The sequence below is a fragment of the Heterodontus francisci genome, chromosome 14 (assembly GCF_036365525.1).
Source record: "Heterodontus francisci isolate sHetFra1 chromosome 14, sHetFra1.hap1, whole genome shotgun sequence".
NCBI classification, from domain to species: Eukaryota; Metazoa; Chordata; class Chondrichthyes; order Heterodontiformes; family Heterodontidae; genus Heterodontus; species Heterodontus francisci.
This window is the reverse complement of record NC_090384.1, coordinates 35,976,111-36,003,156: the sequence shown is the minus strand read 5'-3', so window position 1 is coordinate 36,003,156 and position 27,046 is coordinate 35,976,111. Positions and strand designations below refer to the sequence as shown.

Sequence of the window (27,046 nt, the reverse complement as noted above, 5' to 3'; positions counted from 1 at the left end):
AGAATGGTGCGGAACATTGTGCAATCATCAGCGAACATCCCCATTTCTGACCTTATGATTGAAAGAAGATCATTAATGAAGCAGCTGAAGATGGTTGGGCCTAGGACACTACCCTGAGGAACTCCTGCAGTGATGTCCTGGAGCTCAGATGATTGACCTCCAACGACCACAGCCATCTTCCTTTGTGCTAGGTATGACTCCAACCAAAGAGAGTTTTCCCCCTGATTCCCATTGACTCCAGTTTTGCTTGGGCTCCTTGATGCCAAACTCGGTCAAATGCTGCCTTGATGTCAAGGGCAGTCACTCCCACCTCACCTCTTGAGTTCAGCTCTTTTGTCCATGTTTGAGCCAAGGCTGTAATGAGGTCAGGAGCTGAGTGCCCTGGCGGAACCCAAACTGAGCATCACTGAGCAGGTTATTGCTAAGCAAGTGCTGCTTGATGGCACTGTTGATAACCCGTTCCATCACTTTACTGATTATTGAGAGTAGGCTGATGGGGATCTAATTGGCCAGGTTGGACTTGTCCTGCTTTTTGTGTACAGGACATACCTGGGCAATTTTCCAGATTGCCGGGTAGATGCCAGTGTTGTAGCTATACTGGAACAGCTTGGCTAGGGGTGCGGCAAGTTCTGGAGCACAGGTCTTCAGTACTATTGCCGGAATATTGTCAGGACCCATAGCCTTTGCAGTATCCAGTGCCTTCAGTTATTTCTTGATATCACGCGGAGTGAATCGAATTGGCTGAAGTCTGGCATCTGTAATGCTGGGGACTTCAGGAGGGGCCGAGATGGATCATCAACTCGGCACTTTTGGCTGAAGATTGTTGCAAATGCTTCAGTCTTATCTTTCGTACTGATGTGCTGGGCTCCCCCATCATTGAGGATGGGGATATTTGTGGAGCCACCTCCTCCAGTTAGTTGTTTAATTGTCCACCACCATTCACGACTGGAGGTGGCAGAACTGCAGAGTTTTGATCTGATCTGATCCGTTGGTTATGGGATCGCTTAGCTCTATTGCATGCTGCTTACGCAGTTTGGCATGCAAGTAGTCTTGGGTTGTAGCTTCACCAGGTTGACACCTCATTTTGAGGTATGCCTCGTGCTGCTCCTGGCATGCCCTCCTGCACTCTTCATTGAACCAGGGTTGGTCTCCTGGCTTGATGGTAATGGTAGAGTGGGGAATATGCCTGGCCATGAGCTTACAGATTGTGGTTGAGTACAATTCTGCTGCTGCTGATGGCCCACAGCGCCTCATGGATGCCCAGTTTTGCATTGCTAGATCTGTTCGAAATCTATCCCATTTAGCACGGTGATAGTGCCACACAACGCGGTGAACGGTATCCTCAATGTGAAGGCGGGACTTCGTCTCCACAAGGACTGTGCGGTGGTCACTCCTACCAATACAGTCATGGACAGAAGCATCTGCGGCAGGCAGATTGGTGAGGACAAGGTCAAGTATGTTTTTCCTTCGTGTTGGTTCCCCCACCACCTGCCGCAGACTTAGTCTAGCAGCTATGTCCTTTAGTACTCGGCCAGCTCAGTCAGTAGTGGTGCTACCGAGCCACTCTTGGTGATGGACATTGAAGTCCCCCACGCAGAGTACATTTTATGCCCTTGCCACCCCCAGTGCTTCCTCCAAATGGTGTTCAACATGGAGGAGTACTGACTCAGCAGCTGAGGGAGGGCGGTAGGTGGTAATCAGAAGGAGGTTACCTTGCCCATGTTTTACCTGATGCCATGAGACTTCATGAGGTCCAGAGTCGACTTTGAGGACTCCCAGGGCAACTCCCTCCCCACTGTTGACCACTGTCCCGCCATCTCTGCTGGGCCTGTCCTGCCGGTGGGACAGGATATACCCACGGATAGTGACTGCAGTGTCTGGGACATGGTCTGTCAGGTATGATTCCATGAGTATGACTATGTCAGGCTGTTGCTTGACTAGTCTGTGGGACAGCTCTCCCAACTTTGGCACAAGCCCCCAGATGTTAGTAAGGAGGGTCGACAGGGCTGGGTTTGCCGTTGTCATTTCCGGTGCCTTGGTCGATGCCGGGTGGTCCGTCCGGTTTCATTCCTTTTCATTGACTTCGTAGCGGTTAGATACAACTGGGTGGCTTGCTAGGCCATTTCAGGGGGCATGTAAGAGTTGACCACATTGCTGTGGGTCTGGAGTCACTTGTAGGCCAGACCAGATAAGGACAGCAGATTTCTTTCCCTAAAGGACATTAGTTAAATTCAAATTCCACCTTCTGCTGTGGTGGGATTCGAACCCATGTCTCCAGATCAATACGCTGGGTCTCTGGGTTACTAGTCCAGTGATAATACCACTATGCCACCGCCTCCCCCAAAGTTTTGATCAAAGTTTTCAAGATATTAAGGGGAACAGATAAGTTAGATAGAGAGAAACTATTTCTGCTGTTTGGTTAGAGCCAGACCTTTCAGTTGTGAAATTAGGGCTGGGATTTTCAATCGCCCTTGGGGGCGAGAACTCGAGTGGGTGAGCTTTGAAACTCGTGCTCCCAGATGGTGTGCCAGTGTCCCAATGCCTCCGGAACACGCTGGTATTTTCAAATCAAGGGCTGGGTGGGAGAGGGAGCTGGAAACCCGCTCACCTCCAATTAGTGGCCTGTTCAGCTCCTTGAGGAGATTGTGTTTTCAAATTGTCAAACCCGACCAGTCTGGTGCATGTTACTGCATAGCTGTTGGGTTCAATGTGGGAGCAATTATGAAGAAAAATTATTGCCACTCGGGGTTTTTGTGTGAGATCAGGTGCAGTACCTTTTAGTTGACCATTTGGCTACTCCTGTGTGTGGTGAGGCTGGTGGCCCTCTGATGTCCTGCCTCCTCTCTTCTGCAAGGCAGCAGCAGGCCTGTCATGGCTGCCGTCTGCCTTTGATGATCATGCTGAGCAGGCAGCTCCTGCCTCCTGCCAGAGCACGGTGCCAATAATTAGGCAGCAAGCTCACTCCAGCCCAATTAGGGCATCTACATCATCACGCGTTGCAGATGCAGCACGGGGTTGGGACCCGGAAATTATTTGGGCATCGGGCTCCCAATCCAGATTGAAAATCCAGCCCTTGGGAACACCTCTACACACAAATGGTGGTAGAAGTTTGGAACTCTCTTCCACAAACAGCAATTAATGCTCTATTAATTGTTGATTTTAAACCTGAGATTGATAGACCTTTGTTAACCAAAGGTATTAAGGGATAAGCTGCGTTTGCTGACAATATAATGACTAGGTGGTGCAGTACTAGCACATGCGCAAATGCAGCCTCATCCACTGAAATGTCACTGCGACGTCTCAGGCAGCTGCCAGTAATAAAGATGGCGCTGCTCAATTTAACACAAAAAACAAATTCAACCCGAAAATCCCCTCAATGGTTGCCATTGCTGTCTCCATCACACCCCAACAGTTCCCTGCTCCCTCCTGCCATTGTGCTTCTCATTGCTGCTCCCTCCTGTGCCCGTCTTCTCGCCACTGGCTCCTCGCTGCCTTCCCTTAGCCACTCACTTCAGCCTCGCTGCTCCCCCCGCCTCCGGCTGCTCACTCCCCACTTCCCCCCCTCCTCTCTGGCTGCTCGTGCCAGGCCGCGCTGCTTCCCTCCTCTCAGGCATGGAGATGGCCATTGAGGGGTGAGGGCCTCATTGTGTGGTGACGTCATGCTCACACATGTGTGCATTCATACAGGCAAGCTGGCAAATGTTCGCACGCACTGATAATGTCCGCGATTGCTCTGCGCATGCTCTGTGTTGCCAGGAGTCACTTTGTAAAGGATATGGGGAAAAGGCAGGCATATGGAAGCAAGGTTGCAGATCAGCCATGATCTCATTGAATGGCTTGAGAGGCTAAATCGCCTCGTCCTATTCCTATATTCCTATGTATTAGTCATGTGAGCCGCATGGAAGATGGCAGGATCCCCAAAGACACATTGTACAGCGAGCTCGCCACTGGTATCAGACCCACCGGCCGTCCATGTCTCCGCTTTAAAGACGTCTGCAAACGCAACATGAAATCCTGTGACATTGATCACAAGTTGTGGGAGTCAGTTGCCAGCGTTCGCCAGAGCCATAAAGACGGGGCTAAAGTGTGGCGAGTCGAAGAGACTTAGTAGTTGGCAGGAAAAAAGACAGAGGCACAAGGGGAGAGCCAACTGTGTAACAGCCCCGACAATCACATTTTTCTGCAGCACCTGTGGAAGAGCCTGTCACTCTAGAATTGGCCTTTATAGTCACTCCAGGCGCTGCCTCACAAACCACTGACCACCTCCAGGCGCGTATCCATTGTCTCTCGAGATAAGGAGGCCAAAGAAGATGTATTAGTACTTCAAGATAGCATATTCCACTCTTTCAGATAATATATATTAAAATCCAATATATATTAAAAGTGTCATGTTTCATAGACACTTCCTGTAAGTGTCACACTTACTTCTTGTCACACTTCGATGATCACATGTTAATTGTACACTTTGTTGACCAGCTTAAAGTGAAACAATAGTAACCCAGAATTGAAAAGGTAGGGAATGTGCAAGTCAGAAATAAGGAAGAAATGACTTGAAAATCAGTGACCCTGACAGTACACTATGTGTTACATGGCATAACACCCTTATTATTATAAAACAGCATATCTTCCAACTCACCATAAGCAAAGTCACAGGAGATTAGCCAGTATTAAATGTTTTCCATATGCATACACTTCCTGTCAAGTGACATTTACTTTGTTTAACACTTCTCTGCATAATTATTTGTCATGTGATTTTTATCACACCTGTCTCTCACCATTAAGTTCACTTCATTTTTTTATGTATTACTGATCAAATTCTCCAAGCTCAGCCTCCATGATTAGGTGATGCTGCCATGTAGCTATCTCTAAAACCTCCTAGCTGTATCTCTGAGATTGAGGCTGCTGTATACCTGTTCTCCACAGCACCCACCTTGAGGCTTCAAAATCTGCATGCGACCGCCTCTCTGCCATTATCTCCTACTTTCCCACCACCACTACTACACCTCCACCCTCCTGCTGCAACCACCATCTCAACTCGAAGCCTCTGCCACTTGCCCCTTACTTGGAGAGACCTAATGCTGACCTGAGCAGTCATGACTTTCCCCCACTGCCAACCAATGTAGCAGTCCCTCAGTACTGCTCTGATGTGTAAGGCAAGTTTATTTTCTCAAATGCTAATATTTAGTTTAGTTTAGAGATACAGCACTGAAACAGGCCCTTCGGCCCATCGAGTCTGTGCCGACCATCAACCACCCATTTATACTAATCCTACACTAATCCCATATTCCTACCACATCCCCACCTGTCCCTATATTTCCCTACCACCTACCTATACTAGGGGCAATTTATAATGGCCAATTTACCTATCAACCTGCAAGTCTTTGGCATGTGGGAGAAAACCGGAGCACCCGGAGGAAACCCACGCAGACACAGGGAGAACTTGCAAACTCCACACAGGCAGTACCCAGAATTGAACCCGGGTCGCTGGAGCTGTGAGGCTGCAGTGCTAACCACTGCGCCACTGTGCCGCAATGTGGGATTTGAAGCCATCTGACGGAGAGGCATGCAGTGAGTGTTACCACTCAGCCGGGCTCGCACTTGTGGTGACCAACTTAACTAATTCATGAAAATCCGCAGCACTGTCAATCCATTTCTTAGTTACTAGTGGTATTGCTCAGAGTGAGTCAGTAGATATGATGGTGGATTCTCCACTCCACTGCAGCTGGAAATTCAACATTTCCCTGGCAAAATGAAGGGGTGGGGGACACATTACATCAAGTCTTTGCTTCCACTCATGCTATCATGAGATTTCCTTGGGCTCTTGCCTGTGATGCACCTGGGTCTATTGTAGGCGAAAGAATAGCATTCCTTATTTTAATGGGTTCATCAAAATCATCATCATTTAGGCTGTTTCAATACACTGTAGGATGTAACCTCAAGTATGATATTATGTCATCTCTCCCTCTTCTTCTTGGTCTCCCCTTTCTTTTTCCTGTTCTTTGCTGCCACTCCATTAGTGTTTTTGTCCACCTGTTATCATTTCTTCCAGCAACATGCCCAGCCCCATCTCCACTTGGCTTCTTTTGTCTTCTGAATAATGTCCTTAACTCCGGTTTTCTGGCATATTTCATTACATCTGATTTTATCATGAATTGAGATATGTAACATTTTCCTTTCCATTGCTCTCCGAGCTGTATATGTTTTTTGTTCTATATATTTTGTAGTTGTCTGTGATTCCGCCGCATATGTCATGGTCGGTGGCACACACTGATCATACACCCTCTTCCTTAATACTAGTGGTATTTTCTTATCTCACATCTCTCAAAACAATTAAATCATGCCTTAATTCTACTCAGTACCTTTTTATTTGTATAATCCTCCATGCTTAATGTTTGGCCCAGATATTTGTATTCAATTACTTTTTCAATTTCTTGGTCTGTTAGTTTGAGTTAAGAGGACCATTCTCAGTCGCCAGCCTTGTTTTTTACTTCAGGCTTCAGGTGAATGCCTCAGCATAGAGACCCAGCGCAGAGGACTGTGCAGGAACCCAGCAGTTAACTGGTATAAACTAAAGGCTCCTATTGACGTGCCCAGGAACATAGTTTCTTATGTTTCTACATTAGGTACGCTCCAAACAAAATGCACTTGTACATTGGAGTCTAAGTCCTGTATAATAGCACTGTGGCCATTCATGACAGGTACTCCAGGATGGGTGTTTAGTTGCCCTTCCTGGTCCATAAAAACAGAAGAACATATTTTCATGCTGATTGCAAGACACACTTCAAACAATATTTACATTGTAATTTATTGTGCATGATGGTTTGGTGCCCAGCAAACACTAGGCCCTTTAGCTAGCAAACGTTACTTCAGAAATACCACCTCCTATTGTACTTGTGCCACATGCATTAGTCATCCTTATGGACCCTCTCAGTCAGGCTGCCAAAAGGTGCTAGACTGTGAGCACCTTTGTGCTGTAATTTTGCATCACTTGTAACCAGATTCAGATTGCCTCAAGTTCATGCTGATTACAGCCTTACAATGGAATTATCTTGATACTGTCAATTATAGGGTTTGACCTTCTGCCCCGACCCCATTATGACCCTGACCCATTTTCCTGGGTCAAGGTCATTATCTATTTATAGTAGGCACGATTCCCACCAAGAAGCAGGCACTTGCAGGAAAATGGATGAGGTGCTGCCGCAGCTTCTTAAGATGCAAAAAGTCATATTAAAGGGGTCACAAAGCCTCAAAGGCTGGACCAGAACATTGACTTCAGTAGATAAACAATTGGAGCCGATAGCAGGTCCTTGTCTTCTATTTGCTACATGTGCTGATGAGGTAGTACTACAGGGGAGGGGCAGGAACAGGGCAGATGAGAGAGAAATGGGCTAAGAACCTGAGTCCTGTCCTCCCCTGCCAACATTAGCATGGAGTGATGATCCCAGCATGGGTGGGAAGAAAAAATCTAATGCTTGCAGTAAGGTGGCCCAATTTTGTCCCAATTATCAGCAAGGATAACAGAGGACAATCCAATACTCAAGTCACAAAGATAGAAGCATCTGGATTGCCAGACAGATGCATGGGAACACCACCACCTGTAAGTTCCCCTCCAAGCCACACACCATCCTGACTTGGAACTATGTCGCTGTTCCTTCACTGTCATTGGGTCAACATCCCAGAACTCGCTCCCTAACAGCACTGTGGGTGTACCTACAAAATATAGACAGCAGCGGTTCAAGAAGGAGAATCACCACCACCCTCTCAAGGGCGATTAGAGATGGGCAATAAATTCTGACCTTTTTAGTGACGTCCGCATCCCATGAATGAATTTTTTAAAATGCAGTATGGTGAACCATTGTGTCACTGAGTTAATATTATCAAAGGGGACTGTTGGACATCCCTTGCTATCTGTGTTGCCCCTATTTCATGATTTAACATGCGCTGTTAGAGACAGCTGGTAACATTGTGTGACATCATTCCCTTTTCTCACATCACTGGAGTAGAACTTTCAAGATGTTAGGTTCAAAGATAGAGTCATAGAGAGATACAGCACTGAAACAGGCCCTTCAGCCCAATGAGTCTCTGCTGACCATCGTCCACCCATTTATACTAATCCTACATTAATCCCATTTCCCTCTCACTTCCCCACCTACCCTCAATTCTCATACCACCTACCTACATTAGGAGCAATTTACAATGGCCAATTTACCTATCAACCTGCAAGTCTTTGGCATGTGGGAGGAAACTGGAGCACCTGGAAGAAACCCACACAGTCACAGGGAGAGCTTGCAAACTCCACACAGGCAGTACCCAGAACTGAACCCGGGTCAGTGGAGCTGTGAGGCTGCAGTGCTAACCACTGCGGCGCCCTACTGTATAAGGTGCTGCATAAAATGTCTGCTGGAAGGCTGCTTCTGATCAAAAGCTCTAACCATAAACAGGACAATCAGAGAGACACTGAGAAGTGTACAGATCTCTACCTTTTAAGGCAATCAGGAATTGTGGGGCAGTTCAGTAGGATACACTTTTTGAAATGTTTGAGCTATTGGGCTGAGGGTTTCCCACTGCTGATAAGTTGTGAGGTTTGCCTTGCACATGTATACTGTCGTAACACTTGGGTTTTTGGGATTGATCATGGTGCACTGACATCGCCCGCATGTTTTCAACAACAGTTTTGATTCGTAAAAGTTACTGGAGCTGCACAAACCTTTATTTTCATTGCATATGATGCATAAAATTCCTCAGAACTCTATTAAATGGTCACAATTGGTTGATAATGGGCTATATAATAGTAATAACAAATACATCCACTAACCCCTGGAGAAAATGGACTGTTTCACACTGGGTTTCAGAAAGCTATGCTTGCATTCAACTATGTGATTTCGATAGGGGTGAGATTGGTCTTGGATGATTGCACAAAGCGGGTGATAGTGAAGGGGCAGCACCATTTTACACCCCACCAGACTTTATTTTCTATTGAGGTCAATGAAACGTTAATGTAAAACAGGGCTGTCAGTTCACTATCACTCGTTTTTTTGATCAAGAGCAATTCATCCCCAGAAAGCATTGGCAGTGAGCTTGTACAGGATGCAGCAATGGATCAGATATCCATTGATTTTTTTTTTTGTTTTGACTTCCTGATACCAGTGTCCAGTTGCTTCAGTGTTCAAGATGTACTGGGGGGAAATGCACTGGACTCTAGCCTTGCTTTGCCTCCCTGTTCTACAAATATTTGTTTTTTTTTACAGCAAGCCAGAAAGCCTTACGATGTCAGAGATGTAATCGAGCAGTATTCTCAGGGTCATCTCAACTTGATGGTGCGAATCAAGGAATTGCAGAGAAGGTATTTGACTGTAATTGCTCTATAATTGGCACCCTGAGAGTTGAATGTAAAATGTAAAGTAACTTCCATGATATCGAACACAAGAATCAGGGACTGTAAAATTCCAAAGGGCTATTTATGTTGAATTTGTGCCCCTGAGTCTAAATGTGACCTTCTTTCTCCTATTCTAGTGCTTCTTCCAGACACAGTCTAACCACCTGGCCAGTATTGTTAGATGCCTGGCTGCTCCTTGCTACAAAAGGCTCATGGTTTTACTGGTTTTGTCCAGCGCTGACCCCACTAAACAGTGTAGTTATTTCATTTAAATATCCGTCAGCGGTCCGTTAGCACAACTCCCCGTGTAACACGGGAACTGTGCTATGGTGATGGTGGGGGTGCTTGGAAATTAGGAATGCAGACTTGAAGAGCCAAGAATGACAAGATTGTGGCAGCAGCCAAGGTGAGAGGGTAGGTAAGTCAGAAAGGAAAAACAGAAAATGCTGAAACACTAAGCAGGTTGGGCAGCATCTGTAGAGAGAAGACAATAAGGTTAGCGTTTCAGGTCGATGATCGTTCTTTATGGCAGGCATCAATGTAGAGTGTAGCAGTTTCCTTGGAATCTACGTCAGCCCCATCTCCCCACCCTGGGACCAATCAGTGCCTCCTCCTCCACAGCGGCACAGACTGCAAGTCCGGTAGCAGTAAGGGACAGATTTACGACAACTTTTGGACTGGTTTTCAATCACTGGAATCTCTCAGGACTTTGGAATCTGATAGCTGCCTTTAGACCAGCAATCCCACTGATCAGTGGTAAAATGAATCCAGGGCCTAGTGGAACATTGATGGTTGCAGGAGACTTACCTGAGAATGCCATCTCGCAGGACATCAGACAGGAAAGATCCTTGCTCCACAGAGCAAGTGGTACATAGGAAGTGACCACCAGACAAGCATTGGAAACGCAGAGAGCAGTAGCCCCCATCCAGGACAAAGCTGCAATTGGAAGAGGGCCACTTCAGTTACATGAGCCTTTTGTAGCAAGGAGCAGCCAGGCATCTAACAATACTGGCCAGGCGGTTAGATTGTGTCTGGAAGAAGCACTAGAATAGGAGAAAGAAGGACACATTTAGACACCCAGGAAAATCACAGATTAGGAAAGAATAGGTTGGTTTATGGTCACCATGGAGTTTGTTACATGAAAGGAGAATGTACATTTATGTCATGCATTGTTATGGAAATTATTGTCAAAGAGGACAGGTGCTTCTAATGCTCTACTTCATGCTGTCCTGCCTCCAAAGTTGCTGGAATTACCTGGGAATATCCATGTCCAGGCCGTTCTGGAAGGCAAAATTGTGCAGGGCAAGCTATAACTTGATCTGGAGCATATTGTAAGGCCCCTCCTCTTCTATGAAGGCACCAGATAGTCCTCTCAAGGACCATTCTGGTAGAGGCATGCTGTAGCACATCTCAGCAATTCCTTTGCATCTGCTTGTGCACCATTTGGATATTCAATGAGCCGTAACCCTTTTGGTTAAGAATTTGAGGAGATTAATGATAAGAGCTCGTACTGGTCCATTGGTTCTATCCATTGCAAGTTAAGCTTTAGGATCCCAGCAATGCAATAAAACTGGATGATTCTATCATGCAGCTGGCAACAATGAATGAATTCCCCATCACTCCTAAAGAGTCTGTCAGTGACCTGAAGAATGAATCCACAGATTCGGTGGTATTGCACAGGTCCTGCATAGCTGGTTAAAACAAGCATGTGGGCATGAAAGTGGTTGTCTTTTTCAGTCACAAACAGAGCTGTCCAGGCAAATGAACTCAGCTGAAGGTCTTTATATAATAGCTGGCACAGCTTTCCTATTCTCCCTTTGGTGAAATAGTGAAACACACTCCTGTAAGTGCCCCTATCTAAAGTCTTCATAGGATCTGTGTGGCCAGTAAATTCTTTGGGGGGTTGGTGGGGGGGTGGTGGGTGTTAGGGGTAAGATCTTGTTATCTTGTAAGGCAATGACCTCTCAAAGACTGTCTCACTCTCCTCCACCTCTTCCATTGAAATTACATATAAGAGAATGCCCATCGGGAATCCCATAGCTCATACAGCAAATCTCTCATTGTGAGTAAGAGCAAATAATTTAGGTGGTCTCAAAGGCCCTTAGTATATCAGGGGCAAGTCCAGCTTTTTCCAGGTACTAGGCAAAAAAAAAAACTTCAAAAGCTTTCTATAATTAATGACCTCTCATGAAATTAGAGCTAGGACTTTTAGGACTGACATGAAGAAACACTTTTTCACACAAAGGGTAGTGAAAATCTGGAACACTTCCCTGCAAAAGGCTGTGGTTGCTGGGATAATTGAAATGTCCAAGACTGAGATTGTTGAGAGCTTTGTTAGGTATGGAGCATAGGTGGCTAAGTGGAGATGTACAGATTAACTATGATGTAATTCAATGGCAGAACAGGTTCAAGGGGCTGACTGACTATGTTTTTATGAAAGCTTCTTCAAACTGCAGGCTCCAAAGCGAAGGACTACTGCCAGTATTTACTAACACTGGCAACTAGTATGCCTGTTCTGTTTGTGTCTACGTGGTGTTACAACCGAGGCAGGAGGAGTGCACTGTTAATTTAGTCCCACTTCTCCACAGGTCATAATACATTTTTAAAATTTTCTCACTTCTGAAACAGTCAATCAGATACACAATTTTTCCCCAGAATAGAACACACTAACCAGGTTTCTTTACTGAACAGCAAAATTAACAGTTTATTATAAAACAAGTCTTAATTAATAATGAAGTAAAACAATATCACACTGATCAAATTTTCTTCAATCCAACATTAAATTTTAAAAAGTTCTCTTTCTACTTTAACCAAATTTTAAAGTCCCTTTTTACCTTAGTCCCTTCACACACACACACATACACACACACATTTATATATACACAGGTTAACTGAAAAAAATTTTTAAAAGGATTTTTAGATCAGAGCTCTATTACAGATTTAAAAAAACAAAACACTTGCCCACCCCTTAAGAAAACAGCAGATGAGACATGCTGCACCAAACTGGCACACAGTCCAACCTCCGAGCACATGCAGACTGGCCACTCGAATCTTCCAGAACTGTTCTCTTCAGGCTGCGTTGAAAAGTAATTTAGCAGGCCTTTCTCAAATACAGGAAACAAGATGAATCGACACAGTGGACTTCACAGAATCATTTAAGGAATTGCGGGAAAGTGAGCTGGGTTGTAGTCTTCTGTTCTTCCTTGGAATTCTCTCTTTCTTCTGTCCTTTTTGACACTTCAGCAGCACTTTTACTTTTATCTCCTTCCAGAAAGTAGAACCACACACACATGGACTAACAACCAAAAAGCTTGGTGAGTTTTTTTCTTCCCATCCCAAGTGTGCTCTAATACTGGGCTTGTCCAATCAAAGGAACGCTTGTCACTTTTCTGCCTCTGTTACCAGGGTTTCCGCTCCAAGCCTAACCCGAGCCACTTGACAACCAGCAACACTGTTGCCAATCCGGCTCCCTCAGTCCTCTTGATGGATTCCCTTAAAAAAAACCTGGTCCAACATTTGATGTGCTGTACATGGATTTTCAAAAGACGTTTGATATAGTGCAACACAACAGACTTGTGAGTAAACTTATAGCTCAGAGAATAAAAGGGATGGTAGCAACATGGATACAAAAATGGCTGAGTGATAGGAAACAGAGAGTAGTGGTTCATGGATGTTTTTCAGGCTGGAGGAAGGTTTATAGTGGAGTTCCCCAGGGGTCAGTGTTGGGACCCTTGCTTTTCCTGATATATATTAATGACCTAGTCCTAGGGCACATTTTCAAAGTTTGCAGATGATACGAAACTTGGAAGCGTTGTGAACTGTGAGGAGGACAGTGTAGAACTCCAAAAGAACATAGAAAAGTTGGTGGAATGGGCAGACAGGTGGCAGATGAAATTCAATGCAGAGAAATGTGAAGTGATTCATTTTGGTAGGAGGAACATGGAGAGACAATAAAGGGGGTGTAGGAGCAGAGGGACCTGGGTGTCTATGGGAATAAGTCATTGAAGGTGGTAGGACAGGTTGAGAGAGTGATTAATAAAGCATGCAGTATCCTGGGCTTTATTGATAGGGGCATAGAGTACAAGAGCAAGGAGGTTATGTTGAACTTATATAAGACACTAGTTTAGCCTCGGCTGGAGTATTGTGCCCATTTCTTAGGAAAGACGTGAGGGCATTGGAGAGAGTACAGAAAAGATTCTCGAGAATGGTTCCAGGGATGAAGAACTTCAGTTATGAAGATAGATTGGAGAAGTTAGGAATGTTTTCCTTGGAGAAGAGAAGGTTGAGAGGTGATTTGTTAGAGGTATTCAAAATCATGAGGGGTTTGGACAGAGTAGATAGAGAGAAACTGTTCCCACTCATGAAAGGATCAAGAACGAGAGGGCACAGATTTAAAGTATTTAGTAAGAGAAGCAAAAGTGACATGAGGAAAAACTTTTTCACGCGGTGAGTGGTTAAGGTCTGGAATGCGATGCCTGATACTGTGGTGGAGGCAGGTTCAATTGAAGCATTCAAAAGGGAATTCCACAGTTATAGGAACAGGAAGAATGTGCAGGGTTACAGGGAGAAGGCAGGGGAATGGAACTGATTGAATTGCTCTTTTGGAGAGCCAGTGCAGACACGATGGGCCAAATGGCCTCCTTCTGCACTGTAACGATTCTGTGAACATTTATTCAGCTTAACCTTAAATTCCTCTAAAAATATTTTTTTAACAAAAAAGAATCACTTTTATCACAGTGGCCTTTGGTACATGTGAGCACAAGTGAGCAGATTTGCTGACTCCATTGCTGCTGCTGCTGATTTTAATATGTGCTAATGAGCTCCCATATTGAAGGCCACAGATCATGTCACGAACTATAGCCATTATGGGTTCGAAATGCAGCACAGAAGGGCCTAGTCATACAATCCACCTATTAAATTTCTGGTATTTTGATCTTATAATAAAAATACACCAATAGCAATGAGGAAATTTGGAACCAGCAATTAAAAGTATGAACACAAGATACATCAAACTATTGGACTATTTGAACATGAGGTACAAGGAACTAATGACCCATTTGAGTTGAAGTTATAAGTCTACAAGTAAAAATGCTTTGAGTAAATATGTGTAGCTACAATATGCTGAGGTACTAATCTGAAGCAAATATTTGGGTCAAGTCAAAACTGTGGCTCATTAAAATTCACAATTTACACTTTGTGGTATACATCACTGTTCAGTGACAATTTTACATTAACCATGGTATTTACAGATCTCGAAACATGTTTTTTTGTTCATTCTGTGACAAATTTTCTCAAAAACAATGTTAATTGTTTCTGGATTAATTGTCTCAGCAAAAGCAGTTCCTAGATACCTATCTGAACCTTACCTACAACTGTCTGAAACGGTTCAGCCCACTCAGTGGTGGTGAATGGAGGCGCAGGTAAATAAAGGACATCATGATGCCTTTCAGACAGTCAGTTGAATAAATAAGGTTCAGCGAGGTCACCGCACATCAATATTGGCATACACAGTACACGGAGAACTAAATCTGTTTCCAGTTACACTCTCAGAGGAGTTTCAGTGAGGAAAGACTATCTGTCCATTCACATTGCCTACATGTACCAATAATGGCACAAACTTCTTCATGCTTCTTATATATCCTAATGGTGTCTCCATCCCTCCTTGCCCATTCACCTTTCCTATACTTGCCACTGGCGCATGCATCCCACCAGATTCCTACACCTGACAATTTCACATTGTCCACCTGCAGCCTGAGTTCTCCACTTCATGGTATTTGAAACTGACCTGAGCCTCACCTGATTTAAGAAGGCGACAAACAAGCAGAAGCTCAGTTCTGGCTCAGTCAGCCAGCCATCTAGAGAGCCATCGTGCTGTACCAGGGAGGGTGGTGCACAGAAAACATTGCAAACAAATGGCAGAAGGGGAGAAAAGGTGCCAGCACTGTGGGGACGTGCTGCCAGGGTGCCACTATGGCACTTGCTGGAAAGAAATGAAACAGGGAAATAGGGAGCTGTCTGGATTAGAAGGCCTTGCACAAGGGGAGAGGCAACCTGCCATGGGCCTCATCCACCCAGGCTTTGGGGCCCAGAACAGCTGAGAGGGAGGGAGGTCCAGGTGCCGGCAGAGGCACATCAGCAACCTCAGGACCAGCAAGAGTGCCAGCCTTGGGGTGGGCATGCCAGAGAAGGGCAAAGAGGGGCATGTCAACAGCCTCCTGCTCACAGAAGAGGCTATTCCCAGGAGAGTTTACCCTCTGAGGCTCAATCACCTCCAGATGTCCGAACGGCAGTGGCAGCGAAGGCTGTGACTCTCCAGGGAGGCCGTCACTGATATGTGCGCCATGCTGCAGGATGAGCTGAGATGCATGGGGATTGGTGGACACCCAGTGCCAGTGGCGTTAAAGATGACTCTGACTCTCAACTTCTATGCCTCTGGATCTTTCCAGGGATCCACTGGAAACATGCATGGGATCTCCCAGTCTGCAGGGGAACCAGTGCATCAAGGAGGTGACCAATGCCCTGCTCAAGAGGGCCAGTGACTATGAGCACTACCATTGTAATAGTACTTGTTCCTTTGGGGTGTGATCTGTCGTAAAACTCATAGGACTGCAAATAATATCCAAAATAAACAGAGGTTTTATTATACTTTAACAGGAACGTATATATACAAACAGTTACTGCATAAGCCACATCTAAGCATGTCATGCTCTGCCCATCCACAACTGACTGGTCATGTGTGACATGACATCACTTCCTCCGGTGATCTTCACTTGCAGCTTCTTAAGGTGGTCCCACAATATCCCCCTTTTGGCTGGGAGAGGCTCCTGGAAGGTAGACACAGACAGGGAGAGGCTCCTGGAAGGCAGGCAGGCAGGCTGGGAGAGGCTCCTGGAAGACAGGGAGAGGCTCCTGGAAGACAGACAAGCAGGGAGAGGCTCCTGGAAGGCAGACAGGCTGGGAGAGGCTCCTGGAAGGCAGGCAGGCTGGGAGAGGCTCCTGGAAGGCAGACAGGAAGGGAGAGGCTCCTGGAAGGCAGACAGGAAGGGAGAGGCTCCTGGAAGGCAGACAGGCAGGGAGAGGCTCCTGGAAGGCAGACAGGCAGGGAGAGGCTCCTGGAAGCCAGACAGGCTGGGAGAGGCTCCTGGAAGGCAGACAGGAAGGGAGAGGCTCCTGGAAGGCAGACAGGAAGGGAGAGGCTCCTGGAAGGCAGACAGGCAGGGAGAGGCTCCTGGAAGGCAGGCAGGCTGGGAGAGGCTCCTGGAAGGCACGCAGGCTGGGAGAGGCTCCTGGAAGGTAGACAGGCAGGGAGAGGCTCCTGGAAGGCAGACAGGCAGGGAGAGGCTCCTGGAAGGCAGACAGGAAGGGAGAGGCTCCTGGAAGACAGACAGGCAGGCTGGGAGAGGCTCCTGGAAGGTAGACACAGACAGGGAGAGGCTCCTGGAAGGCAGGCAGGCAGGGAGAGGCTCCTGGAAGACAGGGAGAGGCTCCTGGAAGGCAGGCAGGGAGAGGCTCCTGGAAGACAGGGAGAGGCTCCTGGAAGGCAGGCAGGCAGGGAAAGGCTCCTGGAAGGCAGGCAGGAAGGGAGAGGCTCCTGGAAGGCAGGCAGGCAGGCCTGGAGAGGCTCTTGGAAGACAGGGAGAGGCTCCTGGAAGGCAGGCAGGCAGGGAGAGGCTCCTGGAAGACAGACAGGCAGGCTGGGAGAGGCTCCTGGAAGGTAGACACAGACAGGGAGAGGCTCCTGGAAGGCAGGCAGGCAGGGAGAGGCTCCTGGAAGACAGGGAGAGGCTCCTGGAAGGCAGGCGGGCAGCGAGAGGCTCCTGGAAGACAGGGAGAGGCTCCTGGAAGGCAGGCAGGCAGGGAAAGGCTCCTGGAAGGCAGGCAGGAAGGGAGAGGCTCCTGGAAGGCAGACAGGCAGGCAGGGAGAGTCTCCTGGAAGACAGACAGGCAGGCTGGGAGAGGCTCTTGGAAGACAGACAGGCAGGCTGGGAGAGGCTCCTGGAAGACAGACAGGCAGGGTGAGGCTCCTGGAAGACAGACAGGCAGGGAGAGGCTCCTGGAAGACAGACAGACAGGCAGGCTGGGAGAGGCTCCTGGAAGACACACAGGCAGAGATTCCTTTTTCACAATACAGGCAGGCAGAGGCTCCTAGACTGCAGGCCTGGCAACCCTTTAAATATGCCATCAGCACCTGCCGCAGCGTCATCTGAGGCCATCTCACTTCCCGCCCTTGCAGTGTAAGTGGACGGCCACTGCACCTCCCCAGAGTTAATTGGCCGACCACCTTGAGATCGCATGGAGCTGGCCACTGAACGCCCAAACGGAAGCAGCACCTGCTTCTGGTCCCGACATCGGGACCTGTGGCCTTGCTGCAAAATTCAGCCTGATGTCTGACCTCTCAGACCCTGTACAAATCAATAGTAGTTCCCCACTCAGTCATGGCTCAATAGTAACACTCTTAGCTCTGAGTCAGATGATTGTGGGTTCAAGCCCCATTCTAGAGACATAGTGCATAATCTAGGCTGACACTAAGGGAGTGCTGCAGTGTCAGAGGTGCTGTTTTATTTTGAATGAAATGTTAAACCAAGGCTCTCTCAGGTGTTCGTAAAAGATCCGATGGACTATTCAGAAAAGAGCAGGGAAGTGTCTTGGCCAATATTTAACCCTTAATCAACATCACTAAAACAAATTATTTGGTTAATTACCTCATTGCTGTTTGTGGGATCTTGCACTGTACAAATCAGCTATTGCATTTCCCTCCACTACAAAAGACTACAAAAAATATTTAATTGACTGTAAAGCTCTTTGGGATGTTCGGTGGACATGGATGGTGCTATATAAAAGCAGGTTCCCTTTTCCTTTCGTGGTTCATCATATCTTGCAGAGAGTTGGGGGTGAAGCATTACCAAGTTAATCCTTATATTGATGAACAAGCCTGTGCAAATGCTATTGTAATTGAACAATCCTGCATGAACTGAATTATTTTTACTCTCACCTTCTCACAGCTTTTTACTGTAACTTTGGTGAATAAATCTTACAGAAAGGCCAGCAATGTGAGGTTCCATGGCTGTTATTTTAAAGTTGGTCATGGTTTGAGACTTGTTACTGATTTTCTAAGATACATGCAAATAGCAACTCAGACAAATTGATAACATGTGTTTCACTCGTGCTTCTCATTACAATGCAGAGAGCCATTGAAAAGCCAACCAAAAGGTGTTGTGCACAACACTGCAGGCTCCTCGAATAGTTCGTTTGGCGAGCATGCCATTCCAGGTTTTACACTGCGAGAATGTCTCTGGCAGATAGTTCAACAAAAACATAGATGTGAGAAAATAGTAGAGTAAGATTGTTAGAAAGTGATGGTGGATTTTCTTTACTGAGCTACTAAGTCTTGCTCCTACACTAAAATGGATTTAAGGAGTTGGCCCATTAAAACATTGCATTGTAAGGGCTGTTAAAGCCAATTGTGAGAAAATCTAGCAGAATTGTTCAGAGGGGAACAGAAACTAAAATAGAATTAGTAGTTTGCTTCATACCTGACATTAGTTATGTGAAGGAAGGGCATAATTTGGAAGTACCAGCACAGCCAGTACCTAGTTATTCTTTTCTTTCTTCTTTTCTTTTGGGCCTCCTTATCTCTAGAGACAATGGATAAGCGCCTGGAGGTGGTCAGTGGTTTGTGAAGCAGCGCCTGGAGTGGCTATAAAGGCCAATTCTAGAGTGACAGGCTCTTCCACGGGTGCTGCAGAGAAATTTGTTTGTCGGGGCTGTTGCACAGTTGGCTCTCCCCTTGCGCCTCTGTCTTTTTTCCTGCCAACTACTAAGTCTCTTCGACTCGCCACATTTTAGCCCTGTCTTTATGGCTGCCCGCCAGCTCTGGGGAACGCTGGCAACTGACTCCCACGACTTGTGATCAATGTCACAGGATTTCATGTCGCATTTGCAGACGTCTTTAAAGCGGAGACGTGGACGGCCGGTGGGTCTGATACCAGTGGCGAGCTCGCTGTACAATGTGTCTTTGGGGATCCTGCCATCTTCCATGCGGCTCACATGGCCAAGCCATCTCAAGCGCTGCTGACTCAGTAGTGTGTACAAGCTGGGGATGTTGGCCGCCTCGAGGACTTTTGTGTTGGAGATACGGTCCTGCCACCTGATGCCAAGTATTCTCCGGAGGCAGCGAAGATGGAATGAATTGAGCCGTCGCTCTTGGCTGACATACGTTGTCCAGGCCTCGCTGCCATAGAGCAAGGTACTGAGGACACAGGCCTGATACACTCGGACTTTTGTGTTCCGTGTCAGTGCACCATTTTCCCACACTCTCTTGGCCAGTCTGGACATAGCAGTGGAAGCCTTACCCATGCGCTTGTTGATTTCTGCATCTAGAGACAGGTTACTGGTGATAGTTGAGCCTAGGTAGGTGAACTCTTGAACCACTTCCAGAGCGTGGTCGCCAATATTGATGGATGGAGCATTTCTGACGTCCTGCCCCATGATGTTCGTTTTCTTGAGGCTGATGTTTAGGCCAAATTCATTGCAGGCAGCCACAAACCTGTCGATGAGACTCTGCAGGCACTCTTCAGTGTGAGATGTTAAAGCAGCATCGTCAGCAAAGAGGAGTTCCCTGATGAGGACTTTCCGTACTTTGGACTTCGCTCTTAGACGGGCAAGGTTGAACAACCTGCCCCCTGATCTTGTGTGGAGGAAAATTCCTTCTTCAGAGGACTTGAACGCATGTGAGAGCAGCAGGGAGAAGAAAGTCCCAAAAAGTGTGGGTTATTAAAAATAAGTTATTAAAAATAACATAAATACAACAGTCCACACTGCCACCACACATACAAATTATTGAAACTAGAGGGGTTTCTGGGGGTTGTCTTGACGACTGGTCAGGAGTTGATGAGACAATCACAAACCCAGGAAGTGGGGATCCATAGAGCTCTATTCCACCTGGCCCCACAAGAAGTTGTTTCTTAAAAAACAAAATTTTAAGGGCACAAAATTTGGATTGTTAAGGATGATGGTTTGTTCCTGCCTTATGCCCCTTCTCAATTCCCAGCTCACCCTCATCCTGCAATCCAGCATGATGAGCAGGCTGCTGGTGGTGTGACCATTGACCTCTTGCTTTTCACCCCACCCCCACTTCCCACAAATCAACCTTTCCCTCTGATATTCTGCTTTCAGGCCTCGCCAGTTACAGCAGCCCCAGGAGGAGGAGGAGAGAGAGCAGCACCACAGTGCTGATAAACAGGCCCTGTCACTTGATCTCAGTGATGCCCAGATGCCACAGGTTCTGTTGCAGTTCGCCCCATGATGTGGTGAACCATCCTTGTCCCCTGCTGGCTCTGCTCCCTTCTAACGTGTACCACCTGGTCCTGCAAGAGCAAAGGAAGAATGTCTGTGGTTGTGTAGCATTGTGTTTGGGTAAGGTGTCTGCCACAGTTGAATAGCTGGAGGTATGTGGAGGCAGCAAGAGGTGGGTATGAGGCTGCCAGCATTGGTAGGTGTGTGAGGGTGAGGTGGAGTATCTGGATGTTAGGCGTGAGTCCTGAGTGTCAGGGACTGGTGCTAGGTGAATGATATGGTGTGGTGCATTGAGCTGCATGAGAGACTGGTGGAGTGGTGGGTAGACAGAAACCATAGAAAGGTTGCAGCACAGAAAGAGGCCATTCAGCCCATTGTGCCTGCGCCAGCTGAAAAAACTAGCCGCCCAATCTAATTCCACCTTCCAGCACCTGGTCCGTAGCCTTGCAGGTTACAGCATTTCAGGTGCAGCTTCAGGTACTTTTTAAATGAGTTGAGGGTTTCTGCCTCCACCACCAATCCAGGCAGTGAATTCCAGACATCCACCACCCTCTGGGTGGAAAAAGTTCTCCTCATATCCCGTCAAATCCTTCTACCAATCACCTTAAATCTCTGCCCCCTGGTAATTGACCTCTCTGCTAGTGGAAACAGGTCCTTCCTGTCTACTCTATCTAGGCCCCTCATAATTTTGTACACCTCAATTCAGTCACCCTTCAGCCTCCTCTTCTAAAGAAAACAACCCAAGCTGATCCAATCTTTCCTCATAGCTACAGCTTTCAAGCCCTGGCAACATTCTTGTAAATCTCCTCTGTACTCTCTCCAGAGCAATTATGTCCTTCTATAATGTGACCAGAACTGTACGCAATACTCCAGCTGTGGCCTAACCAGAATTTAGTTGATGTTTTGTGAAGATGCATTCACTGACCTTGACTACCCATGTGACTTCTTGTGGCACTGCTGCCAGGTCCTTGCGTTCAGATTCTGGGAATTGACCTCCCTGATTACATGTTCCCAATCCCTTCTGACAGTTGTCCTTGAGGGCCTCCTGGCCGCCTGCGGAACCATAGCATCTCACCTCCTGTCCAGCTCCACCACTAAGGCCTCGAGTGCTGCATCTGTCACCCTAATGACCTCTCATTGTTCCGGTGTTTCATTTTCCATGTTTTAAATTGCAACAATATTATTCAGAGCTGCCTCTCTTTAAGAGGGAGTGGCTGCCTTTAAGAAGAGCAGGCTGGTTGCACCACATGCTGTTAGCACAATGCTGAGAGCAGAGGCAGCCAGCAAGGAGACAGATAAGTAACCCCAGGACTACAGCTTCCTTCCTGTCTGTCTTCTTGCTGTTATAATATTGGAAGAATTTTTTGGCATAGTGCATCCAGTTTCCTGTGGCACCTCGACATCTTTTCTTTTAAGGTCCTCTTTTGTGGTTGACTCTGCACAACAGCCTAGAGCTGTGCCCTTTGGGTTGAGTGAAAGTTAATGAGCTGTCATCCTTTCCCAAATCCTTAGCCTGAAAAGTTCAGCACATCTATTGCAGAACACTGCTGATTAAAACCCTTTGCCTTGGTCTGTGAATTGAGCTTTCTGACTTTTTTGTTCCATTTTTACAAAGCTACGTGAACTCCGGAATATTTGCCATTTATATCAGCTAAGTGCCAATTAAAATGCTTGAAAAGTGTGAAGGCAGCATTATCACAGTTGGTTTCCTTTTGCTCCTACCACCAAATCCAAATTGTAAATTAACAAATACCTTTTACTTGAGGCATGTGACAGATAGCATGGGACTTGCAGGAGACGATATTAAAAGATCTGTGACTTAGTGGACAAAAAAGCTTCACCACACCACAGCCCAAAAAAATTACATTATGTATGCTGAACTGGCATAGGAATAAATTCATTTCAGCTTTGGGAGTGTCCTGCATTGTGTGCCTTGGCCCTTCAGCTCAGATTTTTTTTATTGAAAAATGCAGCTGGCGGTTCCATAGTACAGGAAGGTTGAAAAGAGTAGGAAAGAGACAGGGTAAACCAAAAAGAAAGTATTTAATTGATGGGCAGATTGATTTTGAAAGCCAGGAGATTATAGATGGATAGGAAAAATGAAAGAACTGGAGGGCTGAATTTTCTTCTGTGGAAATACTAGGAAAATGAGGCCAACTGCCTCAACTTCACTGTCCCTCTCTCCCTCAGCCTCTCCACTGCCAGTACCACCACCCTTCCTGGTCTGCTGTATTGTAAATACTAGAGGTTGGATGGTCTCAGCCCTTTATCTGCCCGTCCACCCTGGTTACTGCAGTTCCACAGGATCGACTAGTGAAAAGTGGCAATTGGCCCAGGAGAGTGATGGGAAATTCCTTAAATGGAAGAAGGCCAAGTAAAGGCTTCCTTTCCACCCAACATTTTCTTCTATTAATGCCCCAAAGCCTTGCCTGTTTAGCCCATGGTGTTGGCCAAGTGCGAAAAAGAAATGGTCATTTCATCTTTGGGGTATTTCTGCCACTTTAAGATCCCTTGCCACCTCTTGTCATGTGTAGAGGTGCACCCACTACAACAGTGTCGAGATTTTCCTTTGCTGCACTGGCAGGCTCCCTCTTGGTGGTAGGAATCACACTAGGAGTCTACCCTGTAAATCAAAAGTCCTATTACGCAATTAAATAGGTCAGGATCGGGTCAAATTTGGAGGTGTGGGCAGAAGTCCTGCCTGTCCAGAACTTGGCCCTGAACAGGAGAGTTCAACTCGAGGAGTGCCACCATTTTGTTGCTCTGGGACAGAATGAGTTACAGCAAGATATGGAGTGAGGTTTCTTTCAAAAGCAGGCAGTGGGAAGTTTTTCCTCTGACCCAACCCTTAAAAATTTCTTCATCCCAGAGACTAATTCTCTATGACTTTGGAAAGTTGGGCATTAATGCCAATGTTACACTGGATCGTCACAATTAATTTACAATAAATAACTTAGGTGCAAATAGTACTAGTAGTCAAACTGTATTCAAATTTTGCTGGAGTGGCTGTACGTCGGTTTCTATGTAACAGTTGGAGCCAGTGTGTGTCAGGAAGATGGAACATCACATTAAAGCTGCTAATGTGATTTCAAACCCACTTAGGGCAGTAGGCATGCACCCACTAAGTAAATGTAAACTGTGTGTGACAGAGGAGTGAGCCTTTGGCTTCGTGGTAGCATCCTGCCTCTGAGTCAGAAATGCAGTGCTTCACTCTCTTAAGTGGCGACTGAAGCTTTGAATTCTGAGTTAACATCTTGTGGGATACTTGCGTTCAGTGGGGTGTGGGTGGCCCCCTCCCCCCAACTTATCGCATGGTTTGCGTAAGCGCATATAACTCTTTCACCATCTTACCATCCTATCAGTTGATATAAAGATGTTTACCGCCATGCAAGAAACATTCATGTCACAGCCTGTCAGACTGTTAATGAGCCTGTAGATCCTTCCACTACTTTATACTGTTTTCCGAGGAAAAGGCCTGAAGACAGGCAACTTGCAAGATAGTCTACTACAGGATTGGCTCGTTATGTTGGCCAAATGAGGGCTAATGATGACCATGAAGAAATTTTAAGAAATAATAATGTAATAGAATATCAAATAAGATTTGAAGAATTCTAACATATCTCCAACCTTGGCACGTGTTTTCTTTGTTACCAGGTAGTGGAGCTATTTCACTATAAGGAACACAGCAGGCATTACAAATCATATTCATTCTTAGATCAGTGCTGTAAAGGAGTTGGGCCAAATTCAGTGCCTGTCTACTTACATTAGGAGCCGAAGTGTTGTCTGCTTTCTTATGTACTGCTAAACTATTAGGAAGTCAAAATCTTTGAGTATGACGGCCCAAGTTTGTGGAACTCAATATAACGTCAAGCCCTTCTTCCTGCATGTATTAGATATTCAAGAGATTATGTAAAATGAGAAGTTGTGAAGCAATGCAAAGACACAAACTTTAAAAGGGGAATTTAAGCTGTCAATGTATCTATGTATTCTAAGTGTTAGCCTGGAGCTTACACTGGATTGTGCTTCTTTCAGCGCAATTCGCCTGAAATCAGCAAAATCAGTGCAAAAGATTGCAGAAGTTCAAGTGCAGTTTACCTCCAGCACAAATCGGGTTTCTGCGATTTGCGCTAGTTTGAAAAAAAAACACACGGCAAGCTGGCCCCACCCCCAGATTAAACTAATCGCCATTGGGAGTTTGCACTAATTACACCCATTTGCAGCCTTCAAGGAGACTTTTAAAAACAAGCTGGTTCTTTTGGGCACAAGGACACTAATAATCATGTTTAGAAGCGTTTGGCTATGCTTTTGTGATTTATTAAGCAACTGACTACTGTGCACCAGTATAATTAGCAAATGGTTCTGTATAGTTTCTTAAAAGTCTTTTTCATTTATTTAAAATCGTATTACAGGTGATGGACTTAATTAAACCCATGTTCAGCTATATTAATCAAACTGCACCATGTTACTGCTCTTAAATATATCAAGGAATATTATTAAAGCAATTTTAAAAAAAAATACATTTTGTCATGCTAGGCCCCCTCCTGCCAAGAATGGTGCACATTCGTTTTGTCATGAACATTGATTTTAAACTGTTACTGGAGTTAAGAAAGGACTTGTTAAACAGATCAGCTGTGGCTGGAAAAGATATTTGCATATTAGCAGACAGTGTTTGGAAGGACAAAGCAGCCATTCCTTGACACATTCAACCCACAATGGACTTTTGATCACCAGACCTGGGGGAGCTTGCAGTCCAGGTTGACTGCTAAGATGGCCGAATACACAAACTGACATGGTCAAACCAGCTAGTCAAACCAGCTGCTGGGCAACCTGAGTTTTTTTGAATTTGTACAAACAGTTTGGGCAGAAAGTTATTTGCTCCTGGACTGAGAAGATCTCTCCTGTCTGCTCCCATCTCTTTCTCACAAGCCTCTGAATCCACTGAAGACACATGAACACAGAGACAGAAAAATCTCCTACAGCAAACAAGATTTAAGAAGAATACTGGGCCCCAATGAAAAACCAGATTGACCTACAATCAAGGACTCTACAGTGAGCTCAAAGATTCGTAACAACTCTTCAGATATTGCCTCAAACTTTTCCACTTTATTTTTCATCTGTGCTTTTGTGTCTCTATTTGCATGTGTGTATCGCATATGCATGCTAGGGTGGGGCGCGTCGTGTATCCGTAGGCATTAAGTGAATTAGAGTTTAAGTTTAACAAATTTCAACTTTTCTTCTTTAAACCTAAGAAAGCCTGTTTATGCAGGTTTCTTTGCATTATAGTTGGAAAGCGGTGAACAAGGATTCACCAAGGGGGAGCTAAAACCACAGTGTGTTTAAAATTAAACCCTGTTACAGTAAGACCAGGTGAAGGCTGAAAGGGAACCCTCAACCTCTTTCTCACCTGGTCGTTACAGAAATTTGGTTGTTACTGTCCTGGATTTTACCCACAGACAAACGAGAGAAATTGGAAATGGGAAGCCAAATTGTTCCCAATCAAAAAAGAGTAAGATTTCAATACAGGTTTTCTTGTGGTTGTGTGTGCTTGAATACTAACATGTCTGCAACTGAAGCTCGTAGCTGTCCAAGCCAAGGTGAAGTAACTTGGGATAAGTTAAAAGCACTGTCTATGGAGGAGTTGAGGAAAATGGCTGAGCAGTGTGGGATCACTTTACGTGGCAAGGCTAGACAGTCTGAACTCCTAAGGCTACTTGCCAACCATTTTTCCCCTGAATTTTGTTATGACCAGGTGAGCAATCTGCGTTGGAGTCTCTTGCTGTCTTCACCTGGCCTTATTGTAACAGGGTTTAATTTTAAACACATTGTGTTTTGAGCTCCCCCTTTGTGAATGCTTGTTCACAACTTTCCAACTATAAGGCAAATAAATGAGCGCAAACAGGCTTTCCTTAGTTTAAAGCAGAAAGATTAAATTTATTAAACCTTAAACTTAAACTCTAATACGGTTCACGCCTACAGATAAAAGACACGTCCCCGTTAACATGCACACGCGATATTAACAAGCAGATAGGAATAGAAAAGATAAGTAGAACAGTTTGAAGCAATCTCTTGTTGCAGCTTCTCGAGCTTGCTGTTGTCCTTGATTGAAGATATGGTCTGGCGTTACTTTGGGGCCCAGTATTGGTCTTCTTAAAACCTTGTTCACATAGGAAATCTTTCTCTCTTTTAGTTTCACGTGTTTTCACAAGATTCTGCTCTGTGGGGAGAGATGAAGGCAGGCAGGAGAGGAGGGTTCTCAGTCCCAGGAGAAGGGCTTTACTTCATGAGCACACGGCTTTGTCTCAGTTCAAATCCCTTTGTTTGGGAGTTCAAACTCAGTGAGCTCCCAGGTGCTCACCTGGACTAGCCCCTTATATG

At 45.8% G+C, this 27,046-nt stretch overlaps 1 protein-coding gene across 1 annotated transcript in view; it reads left to right on the top strand.

Annotated features, from left to right (window-relative positions):
* Positions 1–27,046, top strand: part of LOC137377281 (potassium voltage-gated channel subfamily KQT member 1) — an 889,621-nt gene that overhangs the window by 602,910 nt on the left and 259,665 nt on the right. Inside the window, exon 13 of the mRNA XM_068046827.1 lies at positions 9,249–9,343. Within this exon, the coding sequence (XP_067902928.1) occupies positions 9,249–9,343 (95 nt within the window). The remainder of the gene's footprint in view (positions 1–9,248; positions 9,344–27,046) is intronic.